The sequence below is a fragment of the Phaenicophaeus curvirostris genome, chromosome 1 (assembly GCF_032191515.1).
Source record: "Phaenicophaeus curvirostris isolate KB17595 chromosome 1, BPBGC_Pcur_1.0, whole genome shotgun sequence".
Taxonomy (NCBI): domain Eukaryota; kingdom Metazoa; phylum Chordata; class Aves; order Cuculiformes; family Cuculidae; genus Phaenicophaeus; species Phaenicophaeus curvirostris.
The window spans coordinates 98,382,712-98,408,044 of NC_091392.1; the positions used below are offsets into that span (position 1 = coordinate 98,382,712).

The following is a 25,333-nucleotide window of genomic DNA, read 5'->3' on the forward strand; positions in this document are numbered from 1 at the left end:
GATACTTGTCGAGTTCTGGCATTACAACTGTCACTCCCTGCTGGAGCAGGGGCAAGGCTCTTCAGTCTGTCTGGATTCTGCTGTCTCTAAAGTGGGCCAGCTCCTCCATCAGGTGATGGAGCTATTAATTTTGCCTGCAACTACCAACTGTATCAAATAGGCTTAGGAGAACTTTTGATAACTGACCTGTTCTCAGTCCCAGCACTCTGTGGTGATGATTACAGGCAAGCTCTCTGTGGTAGCAATACATGAGCCAGAGGGCAGTGTGTAGTTATTTTTTTTTAATCCCCAGCTTGACTGTGGTGTGGGTTTGTTTTTCGTTTTTCATTTCTTTCCAGTTAAAACTGCAAGCCCTGATGCTTTTTCTTATAGTGCAGTCAAAGCATAACGAATAAGCATGAAAAGAGGATGCTTCTGGGCATGAACCAGCCCTTTGCACGAGAGCTGTTCCAGTATTTCTTGTGTCCAGAGAAAAAAAGGGCATATTGATACACAGAACCAATTCAATACATACTTTGTCTATTTAATGAAAGTTGTTATCCTTACAGATAATGAGCTGCACCTTAAGCACTGTTAAACACAACTGAGTTGTACTGAACACCCTTTCAATTCCCTGACCTATTCTGTTTCAGGAACCATAGATCAAATCTTGCAATCTTCCCAGTGCAGGTAATTGAAATGCACTTTCCTCCACCCATATGTTTAGATAAAGAGTAAAGTTTAGCTGAGAGCTTTTCTTAACCCAGCAGGGAGGGTTTTATGTCTCCACTGTGGCCTTGTCTGTATTGAGAAAAATAGCTGCTGGATCAGCTGAACTAGTGTCAGCATTCATTTCTAGTCCAATGTTTACAGAGTTCTTATGATCTGACTGAAGTGAGTAAACTAAAGCATCAGTATGGTTTAAGCTGTTGGTAAAAATGCACATATGAGATTGCCTAATGCACAATGTGGGCAGGAGGTGCTGAAATTTTTACGGTGCTATGTATTTCCGAGGGATGCAAAGACCAAATAGGCAAAAAAGAAGGCGACACTAAGAAAATCATTCCTGATCATGTAATTGCAAGCTGTATGAACACAGAAAAGCTTTTTCCTAGGGAAAAGCTCACCTCCCCTTTATCTTTTTCTATACTCCTTGACTGTGTGTGATTTGCATCTCCCATGCGGTGCTTCATGTGAGGATAACAAGCATGATTGCTCCTTTGTATACTTTCATTGTATTTAGATTATAATGATAAGCTTGCCTTATTTCAAAAGCTGAAGGATGGGGAGGAGAGAATTTCTAGGGGCACTGTCATGCAAAGCCTTTTTCTGACTCTACCCACACTTCTAAATGAAGTCCATATTCTCTTATTTCTCTGACCTTTTCCTATCTAGACATCAAAACACACTGGCCCAACTGCTGTTCTCCTAGTGTGTCTACTGTTGCCATTAATCTCCCTTTTTTATACAGCTCTTCATTCCTTTTCCTTACCTTTGGCCTCAACTCTTTATTCAACGTGGTAATTTGCTGGATTTCTGCCAGAGGGAGAAGCTATGATCAATAACAGGAGGAGACAGGGGTCAGCAGAATAGTGATGAGCAGTGCCATTTGCTCCTCTGAAAATAGTGTTTCCTCAAAATATCAATAACTAGTATGATATTATTTTAGCTTTTGGATAAGGCATCAGTGAGATTTAGGCAGCCTGCAGTAGGAGCTGGGTTATTTTTCCTCTCACTAATTCCTTACTTCAGCCAATCTGTTACATGAGGAGTGGACAGAAAGGGCTTTATCCAGCTCATGTTGGAATATAGACCATGTACCTGATCACAGCTGTTTCTGGGACTAACTAGCCCTCTTTCTGGTTTGGTGCCTGGTGGCTCTCATGGGTAATGCTTTGCCTTCTGCCTGGTGGTAAGTCAGAGCCCATCTCCAGCCTTCCCTTGCAGCTATTGGGATAGAAGAGCTACAAAGGAAACCCTCTTCAAGGCTGGGGAAGAGCAGGGGTTCAGAAGTACTGTCTAAGTATCACAGAACAGCATGCAGCACTAGGTTTTGGTACTAATAATACTAGTAATTTTAGTATTGGCTGGTACAAAATATAACAATTATTAAATAAAAGCATAATACTGCTATATCGTTGTATTAGCCTTCATTACTCTGGACAGGCAAGGTGATGAATTTCCTGTTCTCTTTCTTCCAAGAACTTCAATTTACTTTGCTTTCAAAAGGCTATAAATCCTTACTACTTACATGCACCATAACTCTCACCCCGCCAGCTGTCTTCATGCTGTTGGGAAATAGTTATCACCAATCTTGTTCTTGTACCTGCTGGGGATGCACATTCCTCTTTCTAAGAATTAGAAATAGAAAAAAAAAAAAGTAATTATTCATCGAGATACTTGTGCTTCCTCCCAGCCTAAGCTCTGATCCTGAAATCTAATAATAGTATTACAATTGTAAACACTCAGCAATCTTCTGTCGAGCCAGTTGTTCTGTGACAGGGGGAGGAGGCTGAGTTTCAGGCTTTAAGGTGCATCTAAGTCATGTTTTCAAACTTTTCTAGTTCATGGAATTCTAAAATGTACTTTTTATTTCTATTAATGAAGTGAATTTTCTTGTTTGTTCACATTTGAAAAGAGTACAATAATGTGATATTTCTTACAAAGTGAGAGTTGGCATCACTGTGTCAAGTGGTATGATTTTCATATAAATGCCCTAGCACTTGCTGGAAAAATTACTTCTATTATCTCCTTTTCAGGAAGATATTTCTGAAACTCCAGATTTCACCCTTCTTAATTTCATTGCATTATGCTGGCTTTCTTCTCCCGTCTGTTGTCCTAAATTATTCATTTTATTAGCTGCTGCTCCTTCTTAATAATAATAAAATAGTAGTAATAATGCAATGAGACGTGTTGAGGAGGAAGTACTGCTAGCCACACCTTGTCTCTGCTCTCACTTTTTTTCTCATGCATTCTGTGGTGGTTGGTTTGGTTTTTTTATTTGTCTTTTTTTGTTATAAAGAAAGCCAACATCACCCACCACCCCCACCGAAAACCCAACCAACTCCAAGGTGTCCCTGTTTCCTGGTTCTCTTTGAGTTCTAGTGCCTTGTTTTCCCCATCTCCCTAAAGACTTAATTTCTTTATCTGTAAAAGCTTAACTGCCCTGGCTTTAATAAGACTAATTTGAAAAGCATGGCGAGGTCCTCAGGTGAAAGCATAATGAAATGACTTAATGTTGTTAACGTAACTCAGTTTGTGTTTTCCCACCTCATAGTGCAAAACGTTTTCCGGAGTGGCATTTGCTGGGTTACTGCTAAAGCACGCTTGTTCTGTTGCCTGTGTAGTTTTCCACCCCTGCCCATGTAGTGCTGCCTTAATACCGCCTGATTTGATTACTAGCGTGACTTTGCAAGGAAACAAGTGTTGTGATTCTCCTGGCTCGGCCTGCTACTCACCACCACCCCAACCACTTCTGACCTGAGGGTCAACATCAATCTAGCTAAACAAAGGAGACTCAAACATAACCCATTCCTACTCATGGTTTTGTGTAGCTCAGTGCAGCGATCTTTAGTCTCCTTAGAGCAGCAGAAAAATGAGGGCATTTTCACTTTTGCGCTGGGTTGCTGGGCTAGTCAGCACGGAGCACGTACGTGTGCTAGCTGGAGCTGCCTACCCAGCCACCTGGTCCCCACAGAGGAGGGTGATGGAGCATAAGGCAATGTGGGAGGCACTGCACTCATGCTGGACCGAGGATGTGCACCTGTAGGAAACCAGGCTGCCAGTGTGGCTGCTGGGCAAACGTGCTTAGGTTTGTGTCCAAGGACCACGTTGAAAGTCGAGCCTTCAATGTGAGGCTGAAAAGCCTTCTTAGCTCCCAGACCACAGCTGCCTTCAAACCATTTGTCTTGGTACTGGGGTATGTTGGTCTGCCTTGGTATCTGTCTCTAGAAGACAGCTTCAAGCAGCAAGAATGTTGAATCCCATGGCCCACTTAGTAGGTAGGAGTGGCAGCTGGAAGCTGCCAAGTTTTCTGTTTCAAGCCGAGTGAGGAAGAGATGCACACTGTGCTCTCCCGCAGAGATGACACGGGCTCTCCGCCCTACAGGCTGCAGTGGCTCAGAAGACAAAATGGTTCCAGAGCTCTGCACACACTGGTGCCCTTTCACAGTACAAAGATGTGGTGTGCTCACATCAAAAGGCATCTCTGTTTCATGGATGGGTACAAATCAAATGAGCTAGGCAGGGCCAGTTGTGCCGATGTTTTATGGCTGTCTGCAAGGATGTGCAGAGTCCAGCTCACCCTAATGCCAGCCACCCCATGGACCTGAGACTGCAGTCACTTCAGGTTGCTTACAATAAGGTCATATTTCAATTAGGTTTAGAAATGAACTTTATATCTCTACCAGTTTAGCCAGCTACTTGTTCAAGAGTGACTATAACTTAGAATTTTAAACTTCTATTTATGCCATACTGCACACTGAGCATAGTTATGTAGAATCCCTTTTGAAATCAGGCCAAGTTTGATACCACGTACACTTTTTAGGCATCTTGTAAAGATCAGCAGCTGCTGACTAGGATGACCTAGGAACCATCAGACAAAGTGAAAAAACACCCCACCAAAAAAACCCATCTTGCAAAGAGGAAAAGAAAGAAATGATACAAAAGGAAACCCCAAGCATCAATACCAAGAATGTAAACCCCAGCCCACAGAGGAAGGCGCATGCTTCAGTGCCACTGCCGGCAGGTGGACTCCAAAAGCCCTCATAGGAGGTGAGCTTCCTGTGGGGTTGGCAGACGAGCAAAGCCCATGGAGGTGCCTCCTCTCCTCCGCACCCCTGGCCTCCCACTCCCCAGCACTGCTGGGGCGAGCAGGATGAATTGGAGGAGGTTCGTGATCTTTGCTGTCTTACAGGCACAGCTCCCAGTGGCAGGTAAGGCAGGCTTTTGCTTTATGAGGAGGTATCTTAAATCTCTTTTGAGGAAAGAGCACTTTGTTTCTGTGGTGGATTCCCCACTGCTTTGGTAGTAGGGGGTTATGTGCAGAAGGACCTCAGCCACATCTGTCCTCCTAATTGTGGCTGGAAGCTGCAGAGGCATCTGCACGAGGACCTCGGCCATGTCTGTCCTCCTATCAAGGCTGGAATCATGGCTGCTCATGAATGAGGTGGCAGGATTCATATTGAGCTGCCCTGGGATAAAGAGACCCTCAGGACGGCTGGGAGGAGGAGGTGGCAATGAGGGCAGCCATTGCTGTCCGTGCAGTCTCTTCTTCTGCCCAAGTAGTTGCCACGGCTGAACAACAACCCATAGTTAAATAACGCTCTCGGCGCTCACCTGGGTGGCTTTCCTTATGATTTAAAAGGAGAAGTTTGGTACAATAATGAAGATGTAGTGATTTGCAGTAATCTGCACAAGAGAGGCTTTTAACTTTGGTAAAATTAGAACCGTGCTGCTGGGGGGTTGGTTTGCAGGGAACGGCATGAACAGCAGCCGAGAAACAGGACAGGGGAAGAGATGAGACAAAGCGTAGGGTCCTTCCGTTCCTGTCTCTGCTAGACATGTTGTAAAATGAGGTCATTTTTACCTTTATCTACGTTCTCACAGTTGTATGTATGCTGGTCCCGCCTGGGCAGAAAGTGAAGCAGCTTTGTTATGCACAAATCTTCAAATTGTATTAATTTTGGGGGACAGGAATGTGTCTCTTGGTAGGTTAGTAGATCAAAAAATCAACAAAACTTACACCCAGAGAATGTCTGGGCTTGGAGAAGTTGATCAATACTTGTAGGCCACGTCTGAACATGTAATAAAGCAAAACCCCACAATGAAGAGTTTCCTCCATGATGTATGTCCTAACTGTACACAGTAAACACCCATCCTTACACTGAAGAGCCTCAGTGACTGCCACAGGCTTCTTATTTGCGAATTTTCTGGAGATTAGAGAAGGGTTTCGCGGCCATTTCCTAATGCTGTGGAAGCACCTCTTGTAATTCATGGAGGTTATGTTTCTGGAGGATTTTAAGCAGAGCTGCATATTCTGTAGCAGACATACCTTCTGTTTCTCTGCCATTCAACCTCAGGAGCCTCTCTCCCTTTCTGACACTTGAGAATTATACTGTACTTTAGTATGATACTTCTGGTACTTAGATTTTCTACGTTGCTCTCTATCCGTAGATGCTTATAGGGCTATAAAGATATGGAAATTGCTTTAGGTCAAAATGCACCTGCAAAAAATGTTTCTGTGTTTTGTCCTTTTAATCTGTCACACGATATCAGTAGTTTAGGCTCCTGTTTGTATGTTTTTAGTGGAAAACTTCCACTGAAAAATAGGCAATACAGTTTGTAGATGGGTAAGGCTAGCACTGCAGGCATCTCTGATGCAAAGCTCTTGGGGGTATCCACACTTACAAGGAATACACGGAATCAAATTTTGAACTAGCTGCTGTTGCCATTGATTTAGAGATGGTTGCCTGTGGATTTGAGGGGAAGTATTTTTGAGTGGATACCTGCAATAGTTGGAAGAATAGTAGCATTTAGTTGAAGAATATAGGTAGACTGGAAGAAATGCAACACAGAACTTGTGGAGTTGTTGATAAGTTGTTGATGCAAAATACACAGTAACAGAAATGTAAGATCACCATGAATTTTGTTCAAAGATGAGACCAAACAGGTGAGTTTTTGAGCTCAGAGCTATGAACAGAAACAAAGATCTGCTGCTGCCTGGCATGCTTTCAAGTCTTCTTAGAGTGAAGTGAAATTTTACTTTTTTCATAAAACTAGCTCAGACTGGACAGAGATTCAGCAAGCTGCATAGCCACCTAACAGTGAATTCATTCCACTTGACTATAATGCATTTTGTGCTTTTTCTTCAAATGGTCAGTTGAAAAATGCTACCAAGATTGGAACTGATGAACTTGCAAAGCCTTTCCTTTTCATCTTTTGAGTACTGAAATAAAGATGTCAGGCATGTGAAAAAAATTGTTTCAAAATAAGTAATTCTAGAGATGGGCCACAAATTCTGATGCAAAATTTGAATTATTGACACCAGATCACAAATTTCAGAATGCTCAAACTTAGCCTTTAAGCAATTACAGAGCGAAACCATATACACACATTTCGTTTTCTGTGTTTCCCTCTTCAGAGGTATAGAAGTGTACATCTGGAAGTTTAGCTGAGGTCCTCCTATAAACCCTCTGTTAAAAAGTGCATAAGAATAAGTAATTTGAATTTCTGAGCAGATTACTTCATCATTCCTGTTGTTCATTGAGACATAAAAGTATAGAGAGGCTTCTAATGGAATACAACAATCAAAATGGCAAAAATCTTTGTGCAGTTTACAGAGCTTTTAGTCTGAAGCATGACAGGTGTCAATGGCAACGTAACAGTACTGTGGGCAATGTTGGAGAAATGCTTTTTTTTGTTTTTAAAGGCTGATAACACTTTGATTTGTGCAAATACACAACACATGCATATAAATATATGTGCAAGAGTCCTTTGAGTACGGCCCTTCCCTGCTTTTCACTTCTTTACAAAATCACTTTTCTCGGCATTGTCTGCTGAGCGGAATTGGACAGTGTCCTGTTTTTTTTGCTAACTCTGCAGAAACTAAAATGCGTCAGCCTTTGGCAGATATTACTTGCACAATTTATTTTTGCAATGTTTTGCTGCTCTGCATGGCTATGTCTTCTGCCCATTGAGTGCCATGATGCCAGGAGCCTTTTTTTAATCGGTTCATGGACAGGTAATGGGTCTTAGGTTTCGTTTGTTCCTTCTTTCTCATCAGATGACTTCACAGGTCCACGAACTACAACTTGTTTACAAGCCTAGCTGGGAAACGCGAACAAGTAAATAGAGACTATTTTGGCTACTGTCGCCATGTCCTTATGCGCTGTCTTAGGTTCTTTCAGCTGAGTTCTTGTTACACCTCAGGGGAAAAAAAACCAAAAAAACCAAACTAAAGGCTTAATTTTACATGTTTTATTCCTTTTTTTCTCTGCCTGTTCACAATGATTCATTAATAATTCATGGAAAAATCTAAACGGGCACATTAGCAAATGGAACAGAATGTGGGCAAATGTAGCCTGTTCCTGTAAAGGAACAGTTGTTGAACCCTTGCAGTGCTAGATTCAATTGTCTAATGGTCGTTATAGAATAAGTGCTTTCTATCTGAACCCTTCCAAGCAAAATTCTTAATGAATGATGTAACAAGTTAATGATCACATTCCTTTTGGTTTCTCCTGTATGCCAGATGGGAATTATATACACAATACAGAAAGCTATCTGAAAATATGCTTGTATTTATCCTGTGTAAGTGTGTTCTTAAGTAAGATGGCGATAAAACACCAAAGTGGGGAGAATACAAGAGATTCACTAGCAGCTTAAAGGGGGTGAGAACTTGATTTACAGATTAACGGTCATGTGAGGAATGCTTTTGACAGCCATTCCTGTTATTCACAGACTAGCACCATGAGTAAACCATAGCAAGGAAAAAAAAAATTAAATCCCTATAAATAAGTATATATAAGTATATTCCTAACTAGCTCCAAACGGTAACCAACCACTCTTTAAAAAAGAAAAAAAAAACCCAACTTGCTGGCAGAACTGCAGATAACTATCGAATCCCCCTCCACTCCTCCGATTCATCATATATCTGAATGTCTATATTGTATGTAGATCTGTAAAATGCATCAGCTATTCTGGCAAGAAAATAGAGTAAGTTTTTAGGGTGGCATGAATGGAAAATGCAACTTCTTAAAAGTACTTCAAGTATTTATCCTGTTAAGGTTTTTACTTTGTCCATTTGCCTGTGTACTAGTATGCATATTGTTTTTCACTGTTCTACTTCTATAACTTCAGTCAGCACCTAATTAAAGTTTTGCTGATGTTTCTTTTTACCATTAAGAAAACAATTTATCCTATTCCAGAGTCTCTAAGAAGCTGGAATGTTGCAGATTTTTCTGATTTGCACTATTGTATAATGTAATATTTTTCAGACAGGTTTCAAATATTGCTTTCTAAATTAAATTCAGTTCTGTTCCTTAAAAAAAAAATACATAGTATTTTTAGCTTTTAAAATACAAAAGTCCAGAACTTTTTTTTTCAGGGAAGCAATGAAGGCATTTATCTCCACTTTGCCCGATGCAACTGATTTATAACTTCATATATAACCGATAAAATGAACAGGAAAACTAAAAGCTTAGTTTGCAATTCTTCAGCCTGCTCTCTCAAATGCACAGATCTCTGGAGACAGTGGAAATGCATGTGTTTAGCCACATACCACGGATATATCCATCTTTATGAAAGTTAGACTTACTGATGTGTAGTTCTTGCAGTCCTTTGACAATTTAGCTATTAAAAATAGAAGTGAAAATATCTTGCTCCTAAGCCTCAGAGACCTCAAGCACAGATGTCTATGCAAGTTTTGCTTAAAAGGTGGAAGTCATCTCATTTTTTGAACTATAGATTGGAAATATTTGAATCCCTACAAGTTTCCTAGGAATAAACCATCAAGGTTTGGAAGCCCTTTTTGTATTCTGTTCTTAAGATGTCGTTATACAATGAGAAGAAGAGCAGCAAGTTTGGAATTTTCCATCTTCATGTACTTTCGGTATATGAAGAGTGTGATAAACATTGTCCTTCTGGCAAACAGATTCTGAAGCCCCATTAAATGCTTTTACTACTTCTTTCATGGGATATAATTGTAGTGAAAACTTTATCTATGTCTGACTCCTTCTGCGTAGCATAACATTTTTTTCATTTGTTATATTTTTAAATGAAGGAGAAGCCGTAATGATAACAGAACTCTTTGAAAACTCAGATAGCACGGAGTTGAAATATACACAAAATTAGAATTTGAAGGAAGCTGACAAAGGAAAAATGTTGGACAATTTTCAACAAATAATAGCTAAACTATAGTAGGGCACACTGAATAATTCTAGAAGGTGGCTATTTGTCAGCACCTGCGGGTTGGAGTTTTTTTAAGAAATATCACCATAAATTATTTACTTAAAACCCAAGCTGTTGTCTTAGGTGAAAATCTTCACTTTCACGATAAATAAATAAATGTTTTTAGTTTCCTAGTCAAATTTCCTAGCTTGTAAAGGAAACCTTGAAAATGCAAGCCTGCCTGGCTCCAGAAACAGAGAAGGAGCTAAGCAGCTGTATGACCTGTCACTTAAAATTTTTTTTAAGGCAATTGCAATTTTTGGGGGTGATAGACCAGCCCGGCTCAGGATACCACAATGCTCACTGATAACGGCTTCCTGGTCAAAAAGAAAAGTACATCAAGCACTTAGAACCGAAGAACACTTAGAGAAGTTTTCCTAAGAACCCCAAAATTTGAATCATAAAAGCAAATTAACACATTTTATTATTTTAAAATCAAAGTAATGGACTGTAAGACTTTTCAAATGGGATAAGATGTGATATCCACAAAATTAATGAGGGATTATTAATCTGAGTGATATTTTAATTCTTTTTAATTAAGTGTACATTAGCCATTGAATAAAGGAAAGAGCTGTGTGACTAAAAACCCTTTTTTTATTTGTTCATCCAAATTTTATTATCATTTTTTTCCAGCCAGGAGCATGGATATTTTGCATTCGTTTCACTTGGAGTGTTGCTGTCATCGGCATGACAGCCAAGACCTGAAATAAACAGTGCTAAACATTCATAAAAATGTTTCCCAAATACTTAATGTGTGAGTATCAAATTCATTCCGGTCCCCCATGGCATATATCTCGTCACACGGCAAACTAAGGCTTGGGAGGGGCAAAAGAGCAAAATGTCCAGAAGGTAGTTATTCAATGGGTGAGAGCAAACCCTTATACTGACAGAGATCCTGCAAGTGGATTGAGATTCTTTGCACGGGCATCTGTATATAGGAGTGGGGCCCTAACTGGTTACATACTTTGTTTGCAAAATGTTTATTTTCAATTAGTTAATTTAAAAATTCAGCTGAAACTAAAAGTTAACATACAATAAATTATTACTTATCAAATCAACTTGAAGAAATAGTTTGGTATAGAGTGACAATGTCACTTTTCACATACTCTGAAAACATCACTTCACTGAAAGAGACCAGTTTCCTAACAATAGATACTGCAGCTCCTAGTTATCAAGTATTTGTTTTGTCATTCAGAAATAGTTGAATGGTTTGCATGACGTGTTTAAAAAGAATACATAAACTGGAATCCAGTAAGGGCTGGGACCTTACAGCTCACAATTAATACAGCAGATTTTTATACCTTTGTGAAGAAAAATTTTGACTTGTATCATATCATACATTGTAGTGGATAATTACTATAACATTAGATATTTTTTTCCGTTGCATATCAGTAAACTTCAGACAGAAAACCCAACATCAAACCTTTGGGAGAAATAATTTCTGTGTATATCCACTGTGTCTTGTTGCGATTTATTTTGTTTCCCATCCAATCATGCAAAACCATTTGCAAGAAAGAAGTCTTACCATAATTATGTGGAGTAATCTCTCTCTATTTCTCTCTCCATGATGCAAATTTGCACAGAATCATCACTTCGGGCTTTTATGTAAGTAACGTATGATAATTTCAGCAGCACCTTGTGCAGGAATGTACATACGTTCCTGAAGACTGAAAAGTAGAATAAAGTCTTGCAAGATGTGTTAAGAATCATATTCTGAAGGAAGGAAGACAGGATACAGAGAAAGAGAGAGAGAGAGAGAGAGAGAAATGTTATGTAATTGGTATCTTGTAAAAGAAGTCTACCAAAGCTAAGGAGATTCTAAAAAGCAATCAAACAATTCTGCAAATTATTGCAATTACAATTGCTCTGTTCATAAAATGTCTTGTAGCAAATTAATTTGAGTGTACAGATTTCTTATGAACAACTTGCTGTTAATTTTTAGGATTCATTTGCCATTTTATGTTATTTTATGGCTTATTACCTAGAGGTAAGATACCCGACTGAGTTAGTGTGCATGAGGAAACTCGTTCTTAAAGTCTAAGCTGTTATGGACTAAAACCTGTTAAAGGAATTTGTAATAGGAGATTTTTCAGGAGAGGTGTAAGGGAGTGGTGCTTTTTCAATAACGTAAGTATATTTTTTTCTCTGTTTTTTTTTTATTACTTTTTATTACTTTTAATATAGAATTCGTATTTCTCAGGAAATGCAAAAATTCCTGCAATTAATATTGGTTCATCACTTAATAGTCTGTTGGATTTTGAAGAGTTACAAATGCAATACAACCAAAGTAATTCAGTGCTAATTAACTGACTTTGGAGGCTTATTCTAGTGATAGATCTGACCTCACACTTGTTTTTTCCCTGTGGTTTTGTCTCCTCATTTACCTGTAACACGCTCTTTGTTAGTAACAAGCTTCCCTGGGCACGTGAATTCTCTGCATAAGTTTTGCTGGGGGAGTGGGGGGTTGCTCTGATGAATAAAGTATAAGAATTAAATCTTTGCAGGTGGTAAGCTTAAAGAGAATTGATGAAAGTAAATGAGATAAATGCACCATTTTCAACAACTGCCCTCTGATTTCCCTTCTCCTGAGAAGGAAAGGGAGTAATACACTGTTACAAGTTGCATAATTTTTAACTTCTAGAAACTATTGATGTTTCAAATGTAAAACTGAGCATTTGTGCTATTATGAATGTGACTATACTCGGTGGACCAGAGAAGAAAAGCAATGTTAACGCATCCGGATTTCAAGCAGAAGGTCAAACACCATTCCAGTTACTTTAAAAAATGAGCATCTAATATATGCCACAAAGGCTTTCTGGAACTTAACTTCTTGGAGCAAGCATCTCAAATGAGGAAGAAAAAAAAATCTGAATCTCTGTCAGTAAAATTAGTTTTAATTATGCTTTCAGTAGGACTCAATCTCACTTCTGTTTGAGATGGGAGCGTTTCCTATACGTGCATATAACCAGAATTATTCAGCAAAGACTAGCACACAGCCTGGTGCCATAACCTGTTCCATGTTAGTCAAGGTGCAGGTGGGTGGCTGCAAACTGCTGGTGAGCCATAAAATGTACTCGCTTGAAAGCCTAAACAACTGCACAGAGTGACGGCTTCTTCATCCACAGTTTTGGCAGATGGCCTCTGCTTTCTCCATCAAGCCCAATTTGGTTTGCTGAGAATATGGATTTCTCTTTCCCTAGCAAATTAGGAATAATTTTATTGAAAATAGCACAATATTTTCCATTTTCTCTCCATTTTCCAATTTCTGAGAAAATTCAAGCAAGTTGTTTTAAGGCAACTGCCTCCCAGATTAGCAATGCTGTCTTAGATATGATCTGAAGTGCTGATGAAGACTGCTTGTAACTTCAAAATGATGGTCCATGCCCAAAAGTTTGAAAATAACTACAGATCTTCAAGAGGTTTGGGGGTTTTTTTTGGCAAGACCTTTAGGTAACATAGAATGAAATGTGAAAAGTTATGCATACTAGGTTTGTTACTTGACTTTTTTTCTAAGGTGCATTTTGATCACATCTCTGAGCATTTTTCCTTAACTTGAATGTTAAAAACCCAGGAGATTTTTTAAAAAAATCCTTCTCTCTAGAAGAAACAGCTGTAATTTACCTTGTTTTGAATTCTCTCAAATTTCAGATGTGTCTAGTATTAATGTGAACTAGATGGAACTGGATTTTTCCCTCTCCTGTCTATTCATGCAGCTAAATTAATGTCTTTTCTTCTAATAACTCAGACATTAATTTACTACTTGCCTCAAAACCCAGCAGTGCTATAATGTGCTTGTTGCTGCTGTTAGCTATGTCTCTTCTGACGGAAAAGCAGCAGCAGATTTTCAGGCTTGAGACAATTTTTTTCTTTTTTTATAACTCTCTTAGGGAACTTACAGATACGAACCTTCAGCCCTATCTTATTGTGACATCTTTTCCAAGATGTTTTTTTTCTGATTTTATCTTTCTCAGCTGCAAAGAAGCAGCTAACAGGTTTGCCCCCTTTCTCTCTTGCTTTTCCTCTTACATCTTGGGCCAAATACCTATTTGCTAAACATGATGGCTTTAGTAGAAGGAATGTCAAGTTTAATTTAGAGCTTAAAGGGAAGCAACAGTCTGCAAAACTTTGCTGGATCCCCCCCTCCCCCCTTGTCTGCCACTGGAGTAAACCAAACCCTTCTGAAGTACTTTTGTGAGACACAAAACAAAGTCTGTGAGCCATTATTGTTTTGCAGTTGGGGAGAGGGAAACCCAGATTCAAGTTCTTATTCTGTCTGACTCAGAGCAGAAGCTTGAATGGGACTCCCATGTGCCAAGCCATTCAAGAAACATTTGATTTTGATGAAAACCTCTAACAGGAGACTGCAAACATTCCCTAATTAATATGCCATCAGAATTTACACTTGGAAATGTTTCTGATGAACAAATGTTATGTTGATAAACCTATGCAACAAAAAGAAAATAAGTCACAGCTGCAGTGGTATTTTATAGCATCAGTTTAATCATTCACAGTCAATGAAGTACATGTATTTTTGTTCTGCAGAAGACTTGATGATGTTCTTGACTGTTTTGCAAAGCGTTCTAAGTAAGGGTCAGTGCTACTGAGTGGGGTGTTTCCCCATCCATCCTTGCAAAACTTGTGCTGTCTCTAGTAGTGACTGGGGAGACCTTGAACCTGGTGTTCAAAGCCAGGTTGGATGGTGCCTTGAGCAGCCTCGTCTGGTAAGAGGTGTCCCTGCCCACGGCAGGGGGGTTGGAACTGGATGATCTTTAAGGCCCGTTCCAGACCAGCCCATTCTATGATTCCATGACTCTGTTTCAGGACTATCAGAATCCCTAAGCAGGCTCCTGTGTGTAAGACTGTCTGCAAAATGGGGCATGGAGGTGGTGCTGCTCTCTTACGAGTGGGTATGCAAGAGTAACATCAGTATGAGTACTGGTAATGTATGCTTATAATTTGATGATTCTTCCACTTCTACAACCACATATTATTACTTATACAGGACAGGAGGATTTAGAAGAAGGTCCTAGATTACTAAATCTTAAGGGTATGAAGAGATCTGAGGGAGTCAACCACATGAAATACAATCAGAAGAGGCAATTTGAGAAAGCCCAGCACACGCTCTGACCTGTCTTGAAGGGAAGGATTAGCTGGAGCCAGAAAGGAGGGTTTCGGGTATTTAAAAGGATTTGGCAAGTAGCTTCACCTCTAAAGGTGCTGTCTATATGCTGTAACAGTAATGTGGGGATAGTAATTAATTTCTGTCAAACTTTCTTCTTCTAGTCAGGTCACATCAGTGTTTTAGTAAATGCCGTTCATTTAAACATACCTGAATTAGCTTTACGCTAGCTGCATTCTGTAGGTAGCTCCCCAGTGATGTCAGCTGGAGTTTTACTTCAGGCAAACTTCTTGGGCATTTACTAAACTGCTCAGCCAGATTTTTGCAGGTCGCACAAAGATCTGTGCTAAAGGAAATGCGCTGTTACCAGCTAGCTGAAAAACAATTTAGCAGTGTTTTTGTGAGCTGCTGCTGCCTCCATAATGACTAGAGCATATATAAATGTTTTGGAAAGGAGAACGTTTCTCATTCTGTGCCTGTGGGTTCAATAGGGCTTTCAAGCTTCGAGAACATACTATAGTAAAAGCATAGTAGTGTTCAACTTTGTGCATAGTTAGTAAGTATCTTATACCAAGGAAAACAGTGTCCCTAAGTAGGCATGCTATCAAGCTTTTAATTGTCAATTTGCATGCATAAGCATTACTAAGTGATTTTGTTGAAATCTACAGTTAAATAGTATTTAATTCCTAAAGCAGTTTTGTTTTGAATTTTTATTTTTCAGTGTTTTTCTGGTTTACTCCTTGTTATCTTGTTTTCTTGTAGTTGTAAGTATTTTTAATGTATCTTCTGATGCTTTTTAATAATCTGATTAGAAATATTGCCATTAGGATACTAAGAAAACTCAGTGTGAATGGAAAGTAAACTTTTTAAATTGGAAAGTTTGAATTTTGGTATCTCATCTAAAGGATTTGTAGATAATTCTGACAATTCCCATCATTCCCACAGAGTCTTTCTCCTCTTAGTGAAACAGATAGAAACACAAAATGGAAAAAAGAGGTCACAAAAGTTTTGTACTTTCAATTGTATCTGATTTATTGTGTAACCTTTAGAAAGCCACTGGAATGTGCGTAGGCTTTCCAATAGACCAGTGTCCAAACTTAATCAAGATGGACCACTCTGTTAGCTGTTTTTATTAACTCTAAATTGCTTATCTGGTTGTTTATATACAAATAACTTTTTCTAAACATGTTAACATGGATGGTCCGGAAGCCTATTGCTTAACCAACAAAGAGTTTTATTTGCCTGTTTTATGATGGTGTTTTGAAAACTGAGATCTATTGAGAATCCTTTAGAGCCTCCAGTGTAATGTATTTTATATATGGAAATTAAAATATTAGCTGTCTCTAATTTGCTGTTACGTTCACAGTGACCTGTGCTGCTTACAGGACACCCTTTGCTTGTTTTATGAACAGTGACAACCTTTTTACTTCATTCTCGTTAAAAATCCTTCTAGATTTGATTGAACTGATGAGAGGAAGAAAAAAGTTACAGAAATGCTGTTAGCGTTCCTGAAGTGAAGAGGGAAAAACAATGTCCTGTACAGACAGTGTGTTATTTCACACTTAGAAAGGATCTTGTGCTCTTTAGAAAACATGCTCTGGAGATGAAAAACATTTACTGTTCTCCATGCAACACATGCATGCTGTCATTGTTCAAGCTGGTACAGCTCTTAACGTGATGATGTTTAAAGCTGGTGAGTGGGTGTCTGAGTGTTATTGTTTAGAGACTGCAGTACTGAGATTGCAAATATATTTGGACAATGATTGTAGTCACTTTTTACGCCCACAAGAACACCTACGCTAGGACCCTGATGATTGTCATCTCTAAATATCTCATTTAGACTAATTAAAACGTACGTTATTTTTAATGGAAACAGTTCTTGTTATTTCAGTAAATGCTGTAGATCCACTGTCAGCTATCTGGCTTCCTATAACTAGATGCTGCTTTTCTCACAGGTAGCTCCTGGCTACTGAGGCCTTGCCCTATACATTAACTATTAACCAGGCATCAAGGCAAGGACTTCCTTTGGGACTGACTGCAGTTTATTTGCTCAGCGTGTGCAGCCTCTTTTGCCTCAGGTGCTGAATAGAGCACCTCTGTCTTGAACTCCCTGGTCTTTGGCTTCTGAGAGGCAAAGTTGCCTAAGGGAAGATATACTTCAGCAGAGCTTTTGTTCAGGGTGTTTTGGCTTATACAGGGTAATATCTGTAATGTGGCTTGGAAAATTCTCAGTGCATAGCAACTTATCTGTTATCTGTGTCGTATTTGAGAACCAGAGAGGTGTGAACATTCCTGAAAGCTTCTTTGGATTTATTTTTTTTTTTGAAGCCTTTCAGTACTGGGGTCTCAAGCTGAGAAGGGAGAGGGGAAAGTGTGAAATATTTGCCAATAGAGTCCTAAAGGCAAGTAGCACCTTAAATGGAGTTTACGTATAATTCATCAAAACATTACCTCTTAAACACCTGTGTGTAGCGTGTAAAAGAACACCCACTTGCATATTTGTGCAGAGGATTTGCGACAGGCGATGATTACTGTCTAAAATACACTGCGAGGAGAGTGGATGAAATAAAAATGAGTGCAGATTAGGAAAAACAGCCATAAAGTGGTTGCTGCATTACATTAGGGGGAGCAGAAGAAGGTGCCACACCATCTGAATAGTTTTGGCATAGGTTATTCTTGGGGCAAAGGGGGCAGAAACTGAATTCTTACCCGGCAGCAGTTTGCTAAGTTTATGGAATGGAATTTTTCAGATGGTGATCTGTAGGAGCAAAGGAGACCTTCTTAGGTCTGTTTTCTTATTTATGTATTTGAGAGATGTATAAGAATACCCAATGTTTTATCAAGCTTATTACAGACTTATTTATGCTATAGAAGTTAATAGCTGGGTACAAACACAGATGCTATTGACATTGCACAAGAGTATGTACAGAGATCAGGACAAAAATGTATGGATGTGTTTGTAAGCAGATCTGTTCATATGTGCATATAATAGCATTAAAATATGTTTAATTTCCCTTATTGAAGCCATTTTAAAATGTAGATTTAATAAGGATCGAAGATGATCTTTAGCAAGTGTTTGTTTACTGCTGTATGCATACATACTAGAAGTACAATATCTATTGATACTCTTTCATCATTTATGAGATAAACAGCAGTTTTCTGTGTCAGTGAAGTTCTAATATTACATACATTCAGCCCAAGGGTGTGTGTGTGTGTAATATTTCCTCAGCTGTGCCAGGAATAATGAAATATTTCTTTTTTTCATCTTGACATTACTATTTCAAAGGCAGTGAGTGCTATTGCTGCTGAGACCACCTCTGTTTCTGTCCTATTTCCTTTCCCTTTCTGAGTATTTACCTGGATTTAATCTTTTATAAGCAAATGATGTGGATATATCTTTCTAGTTATTTACCTTCCTACCAGTAACACATCTGAGATTTGTTATCATCTCTGTAATAGCAAAGACTGCTATTAAATTGTTTAAAAAACCAAATATAAATCAGCAAATCCAGAAATACCAATTCATAAATGCCTTTTTAAGTTTCATTATATTGTCTTTCTCTGACCATGCTATGTGTACATGTATGTTCTGCTACCCGCACATATGTAACGTTTTGAATGTGTCCAGTGCAAGTCAGTCATTCCCAGGTATCATTCCAACCTAACATGCTGAACTTATAACCTGGTCTCTACTTAAAGTCACTTTTTGAATGAGCAACACAAACCCCTCTCCTTTGATGAGCCACGTATGTATTAAAGATTCATCTGCTCTGATTCAGCTTTCCAGTACGAAATTGCAATTTCAACATTTGTTCTTTCAGCTAGTTTGCAAGTGCCTTATTCACCCTTTCTAAGGACTAAATCTTGTAAACCCTATTTGTGTTCTTATTTTTCATTAATCTTATTTATTTACTTGCTATTTTTAAATACAAATATGAGATCATTGCAACTGACCAATTACCTTATCTAATTCACAGAAGAGATACAGTCTCAATAAGAACTGCTACAACTAGACCAAATGCTTTAAGGTATATTTCTATTAGAATGATGTACAGGTCTTAACTAAATCACAAAAATTTTTGCTTGGGTCACACAAATATTAATGAAATGTGACATAGTGTTTGATTACACCCAGTTTCCTCTGATCTGTGAAGAAAAACTTTAACATAATTGTTGAAAAACAAGATCGGTACAGTTTTCTAATATAAAAAAGAGTTTCTATGTGCCAGTCACCATTTAGAATTACATTATTGAAAGTTAAGGGCTAGCAAACTTCCTGGCTTTAAAATATTGAATCTGTTGCATAACAAGAGCCTGCTAAAAGTAACGCTTTTGATATTATTTTAGAGAAATGTGTAATTTCCCTGCTGTAAGAAAGCTTTGAGAGAGAACAGAATTCTCTCAGTCTTCTATTGGGTCAGATTTGCTTTATTATCCCTGAAGGACAGGTTGAGAAATGAAAATACAAAGACTCGAAACCACTTTCCTCCAGCCTCATAGCGGAAGAATTTAGAATAGAAGACCTAAATGATTGTTACTGAGGATAAAATAATGATTTGACCAGCTCACCAGGTTTTCTGATTCAGATGATGTTCATATAATCCAGTGAAGCACATTCAATAAATTGTATATTTTAGGTAAGAGGAATATGTAAGAGCGATTATGTAAGCAATTAATTTCTTCCTTTAAAGCTGCAGCTATAACTTTCTGTGATATTTCTGTCTCCGATTGTTCTTCTGTTTGGTGTGAAAGTAGGTTGTTTTCTTTTTATTATGGTTGGCTTCATGTATCTGCTGTCTGGAATCTAATGCTATATTTTAGTAGCATTTATTTTTAGCAGTGAAAGTTATAAAGGAAAAATAACTGGTTAAAACTACTGCTGCTTCAGGAGAATTTAAAACTGAGAGTGGAGAAAGGAATAGTACAGATATTTATAAAGGAATTGTGAGACAGAAGATTTTTCCCGCATTGTCTATTCCTTTCATATACAGGCTCTCTGAACCTTCAGTGGTGTGGCAAGAGCAATGGTAGCTGCAATTAGATTTAAAGAAAGGGGTTTTCAGCAGCCTTCTTGCTTGGATTCCTTAAACAATAATGAAGTAAATATGTTTAATTTCTAAATTTTTGTTGTTGACAATCTTTGTTAGCCAGCTTACAGGTATGAAAATGTGACATGCAGGCTCTAAAACCTACATCAAAACCCGGTTTTCTGAATCATAAATAAGTCTGAAGTTTCTAGCATAACAATAATTGCCTTTGCAGTTAACGTTAAATACAAACAACTCATCTGTTGAATTCAAAATTAAAAAAAAGAACTTAATGTTTTTCTGTACTTATTTTGATACTACTTCAATAGAATGTTTGATTTTAGGACAGAAGATATCTCTGCAGTTGATCACAACCATGTCAATTCTGTCAGCTCCGGAAAGGTGTCGAGGGGTTGGTTTGTTAGAGGGGAAAGAAGTCAAGACAGGAAACCATTAAACCATTTATCTACTTGGCTGTATGAATAAGACTGAGACATGCTGGGCTACAAGGAGAGAGACAAGTCTAATTCGTTGTGCTGCCTGATAAGGGAAGAGTGGGGTGATGCTCTGCTGTAAGGAAATACACCTTTGATATGTCTTTTTCAACCAGAGAGGCCTTTTCACATTGCTCAACCCCAAGGTATATTGTGGGGCTAGGTGGTGATTTGTTAACCGAAAACAATAAAGATAATATTGCCTTGGCAGGCAGGAGACTGTGGGATACAGAAGGGAGGAGACCACAGGACCCTGGTTGTTGCTAAGAGCTGTAGATAATTGTGCTAAAAACAGACTTTGCAGGGCTGGAAAACAAGAAAGCATAACTGAGCTATTTGGGCAAGTGGAAAAGCAGTGCCTCAATGAGGCAGGGGTATAAAAGGGGTTGCTTTTGCTTAATAAAGATCTTCGATCAGCACTCAGACTCCGTGCCTCAATACACTGTATACAATGACTGTATACAATGACAGTATATGTCATTGCCACAGTTGCCTTTCCTTCTGCTCCATGTAGACCACTGCTGGCAGGTGCATTGCGTGGGGTCATAGTGTTGTGTTGTTCAGTGCATGACATGTCACCTTCATACCCAGCATTGTGTATCAGAAACTAACGGTGAGAGTGTTGCACCCAGTATACAGAATTAGTCTAGGTTGTACACCGGACTTTTTAGCCATTTAAACTTTGACCATTATTAGCACCTCAACAAATATCAGTGTTGGAATATGAATGGAAAGTCTCCTTAAAGCCTCATTGTGGATGGACTCTCTTGTGAATGCAGACAGAAAGAAGCCACTGTGAAAAATCAGCCAAGCTATGCTGAAAAATCAACTTTTGGATAGTTGACATTACATCATGGTTGAACACACTTTGGCCTTGCAGCATAGACAGGACTGTGAATTGCATCTTCACCTTGTCCCCCAATTATGTGATAGCCTTTAATTTTGGTTGGGCTGTAACATGATTTGGGAATGTGCCTTGACGCTATCTACACTGCAGAATAAACCATGTTCCTAGCAGGGCTGAGCAATTATCTTCTCATGAGTACCTTTTCCTTCCCTAGTGTAGACTTTTAAAATCTTCTAATGAATCAGCAGTTTCTACTAATCATGTTACTTTCAGTAATCTAATGATTTCTTAGAAATTTGAAGTGCTTCATAAATATTAATAGGTCCTCACACTACTCTTCTGAAGTGGTATGTTCCTGTAATCTCTTTCCTAATGGGGAAAATCAAGGCACAGAATGCTTAATTACCTTCAAGAAAGTCACTGGCAAAGCCAGCAATAAAGCTGTAATAAGTTCCCATGTCTGAATTTGTGATGGACTAATAGAATGGAAGACCACACTAGAGTGGGCAGGAAGCTATTTATGCAAAAGTGTATTTCAGGACCCTTTTTTCATGTTGCCATTTGTGAAAGAAAAGAGCGATAAAAATAGAAACCCATATTAAGGTAAGAAAAGTATCTTCTCACAAACTGTTGCAGCAAGAATAAAAAGAACTGGAAAATAAATGCAGTAGTGAAGCATGCCATGGATGTGTTGTATAAGATACTCTGCATATCTTTACAACAACCAAAAAAAAAAGAAAAATTGATCAGCCAAAGCAAAATCTGATTGAAAGAAAAGAAGTCCTACATGCAGTAAGCAAAGGCCCAGACATAGCAGTATGACATAGAAAATGGTTAAAATCCATTCAGTGCTTTATAAGAGGATGCTGGGGGTGCTGAAAGGTTACTGCTGGCCACAGCATTTCTGATGCAAGCCAGGATGCTGTTGGCCAACTTGGTCACCTGAGCACACCGCGGGCTAGTGTTCAGCTGGTACCCCCAGGTCCTTTTCCACTGCTCTTCCCCAAACCTGTAGCTTTCCATGGGGTTGTTGTGACCAAAATGCAGGACCTGGCACTTGACCTTGTTAAACCACATACAATTGACTTTGGCCCATTGATCCAGCCTGTCCAGATCCCTCTGCAGAGCCTTCCTGCTCTTGAACAGATCAACACTTCCACCCAATATGGTGTCATCTGCAAATTTACTAAGGAAGCACTCAATCTTCTCATCCAGACCATTGATAAAGATACTAAACAGAACCACTGACCCCTGGGGAACATCATTTGTGAACAGCCACAAACTGGATTTTGCTCTGTTCACCACAGCTCTCTGGGCTCCTCCATCCAGATAGTTTTTTACCCAACAAAGAGTACGCCTTTCTAAGCCATGAGCCACCAGCTTCTCTAGGAGAATGCTGTGGGAAACAGAGTCAAGGACTTACTGAAGCTGAGGTAGATAACATCCACGCCCTTTCCCTCATCCACTAGACAGGTCACCTGGTCATAGAAGGAGATCAAGTTGGTCAAGCAGGACCTACTTTTCATGAACTGGTGCTGGCTAGGCCTGACCCCCTGGTGATCCTGCACATGCCCGATGAGCACACTCAAGGTGAACCACTCCACAATCTTTCCTGGTATCAAGGTCAGGTGGACAGGCCTCTAGTTCCCTGAATCCTCTTTCCAGCCCTTCTTGTAGATGGGAGTCACACTGGCAAACCTCCAGTCACCTGGTACCTCCCCCGTTAACCAGAACTGCTGATAAGTGATGGAGAGTGTATTGCCAAGCTCCTCCAAAAACTCCCTCAGTACTCTTGGGTGGATCCCATCTGGCCCCACAGACTTGTGAGTGTCCAGTTGGTGTAGCAGGTCCTTAACTGCTTCCTTCTTATGCGAGATTTATTCTGCTCTCCGTCCCTATCTTCCAGCTTAGGGGGCTGAATACTCTGGGGATAACTAGTCTGACTATTAAAGTCTGAGGCAAAGAAAACATTAAGCACCTCGGCCTTTTCTTCAACCTCGGTAGAAATGTTCCCCCCTGCACCTAATAAAGAATGGAGATTCTGCTTTGTTCTCTTTTTGTTGTTAATGTATTCGTAAAAACTTTTTTTGTTGTCTCTTACCACAGTGGCGAGATTGAGTTCTAGCAGGGCTTTTGCCTTTCTAATTTTCTCCCTGCATGACCTAACAAGGTGCCTGTACTCTTCTTGAGTTGCCCGACCCTTCTTCCAAAAGTGGTAAACTATCATTTTTTGATTGAGTCCCAGAAAATTCTCCCTATTCAGCCAGGCCAGTCATCTTCCCAGCCAGTTCACCTTATGGCACCTGGGAACAGTCTACTGTTACGCCTTTAAGATTTCCTTCTTCAAGAATGTCCAGCCTTCCTGGATACCTTTGCCCTTCAGGACTGTCTCCTGAGATACTTTCTCAACCAGAGTCCTGGACAGGCCAAAGTCTGCCCTCTATAAGTTGGTGGCAGTGGTTTTGCTGACCTCACTCCTTACTTCACCAAGAACTCTGCAATTCCATCGTTGTTAAGTCCAAGACAGCCTCCAACCACCACATCTCCTACCAATCCTTCTCTGTTTGTAAACAGCAGATCAAGTGAGGCACCTCCCCAGTAGGCTCACTTACCAGCTGTGTCAGGAAATTATCTTCCACACTCTCCAGGAACCTCCTGGACTGTTTCCTCTCTGCCGTGTTATGTTTTCAGCAGATGTCCTGTAAGCTGAAGCCCCCCATGAAAACATGGAGTGAATGAGATTCATCAGTTAACATTTAGGCTAGTACAGAAAGGGCATTGGGAAAGGGAAGTATTATCTGATATGAGATACAAGATTTGGGACTGGTTGTCAAAAAGATAATCTCTTCCTACTACTCTTGTTACCGGGAATGCTACAGACGTGCTGGAAACCGCAAAAGTAAGACAGCAGGATTTCTCTTAAGCAGCTGCCTGTTAGATGGAAATGACAAATTTGGGGTTACCTTGTAGCAGCTGGACATCAACAGCTGACATTAGAAGGAGGTCAAGGTGAAAGTAACCACCAAAAAATAACCAAATACCCTGCCATGAATTTGTTCTTCTCTAGCAAAATGATAAATTGTGTTACAGCCAGAAGGGAAATCTCTTTGCTTTGAGTCTGTTTTTGTCTTGAAATGGCAATACTGCAACTGCTGTATCAAATTAAAGGCTTCGGTGGAAAGAAAGTGGATCAATCCACCTTTTTTTTGATTTATTTCTTATTTCTGGCAATATCTTCATAGAGAAGCACATTTTCTTTTGTTTCAAGCAAAATATATATGAAGAGCAGTAATAAGGTCTTGAGTTCTCAGAGGATTGCTACAGGACTGGGTAGCATGACTATGTTTACACAGATGTTCTAGGGTTTAGTGCCGGGTAGCAAACCCTCAACAAGGCTGCTACTGGTCTTCCCAAGGCAGCAGGATGGTTCACATTTGACCACCTCAAAATGTTGGCACCTGTAACTGAGAAGGTATGTAAATGTAAGACAGCTGGGGTTTTCCAAGGTGTTGAAATGGAGTGGGAGGCAGAGGAGTCACCATAGATCTTCTCCAGGCATAAAGGCTGAAAAGACTTTGAATGCCTTCACTGTTAGACTTGGAAGGCTAAGTTAATGGCAAGATCTAGAGTGGCTTCCAGGAAGGCTCTGCATGGAAAATAAAAATGTGGTAAGGTCAAAGCCTTCAAATTCGTACAATGAGTAATTCAATAATGTCACTTGTTTGCTTGGATTCTGTAGCACCTTGTACGGTCCAGAAATTAATGTACTCATTGAAGCTAAGATTAAAGAGACACACAAGTCTTTGTTAGACTGAGGTATGTACAGTCTTTTGGGGGCAATTGCTGTATTTAAGCAGGTACACCTGTAATGCCACAAACAGTATCATCCAAAACTGTGATGATTGAGGGCTGGAGCCCTCAA

The 25,333-nt window shown here is 39.4% G+C and overlaps 1 protein-coding gene across 2 annotated transcripts in view; it reads left to right on the forward strand.

Moving 5' to 3' along the window:
• Positions 1–4,538: 4,538 nt before the first annotated feature.
• The window catches only part of CD247 (CD247 molecule), a 56,665-nt gene continuing 35,870 nt past the window's right edge, over positions 4,539–25,333 (forward strand). For both annotated transcript variants that reach the window (XM_069849919.1, XM_069849920.1), the window contains exon 1: positions 4,539–4,913. In XM_069849919.1, the coding sequence (XP_069706020.1) occupies positions 4,790–4,913 (124 nt within the window). In that variant the 5' untranslated portion in view covers positions 4,539–4,789. The remainder of the gene's footprint in view (positions 4,914–25,333) is intronic.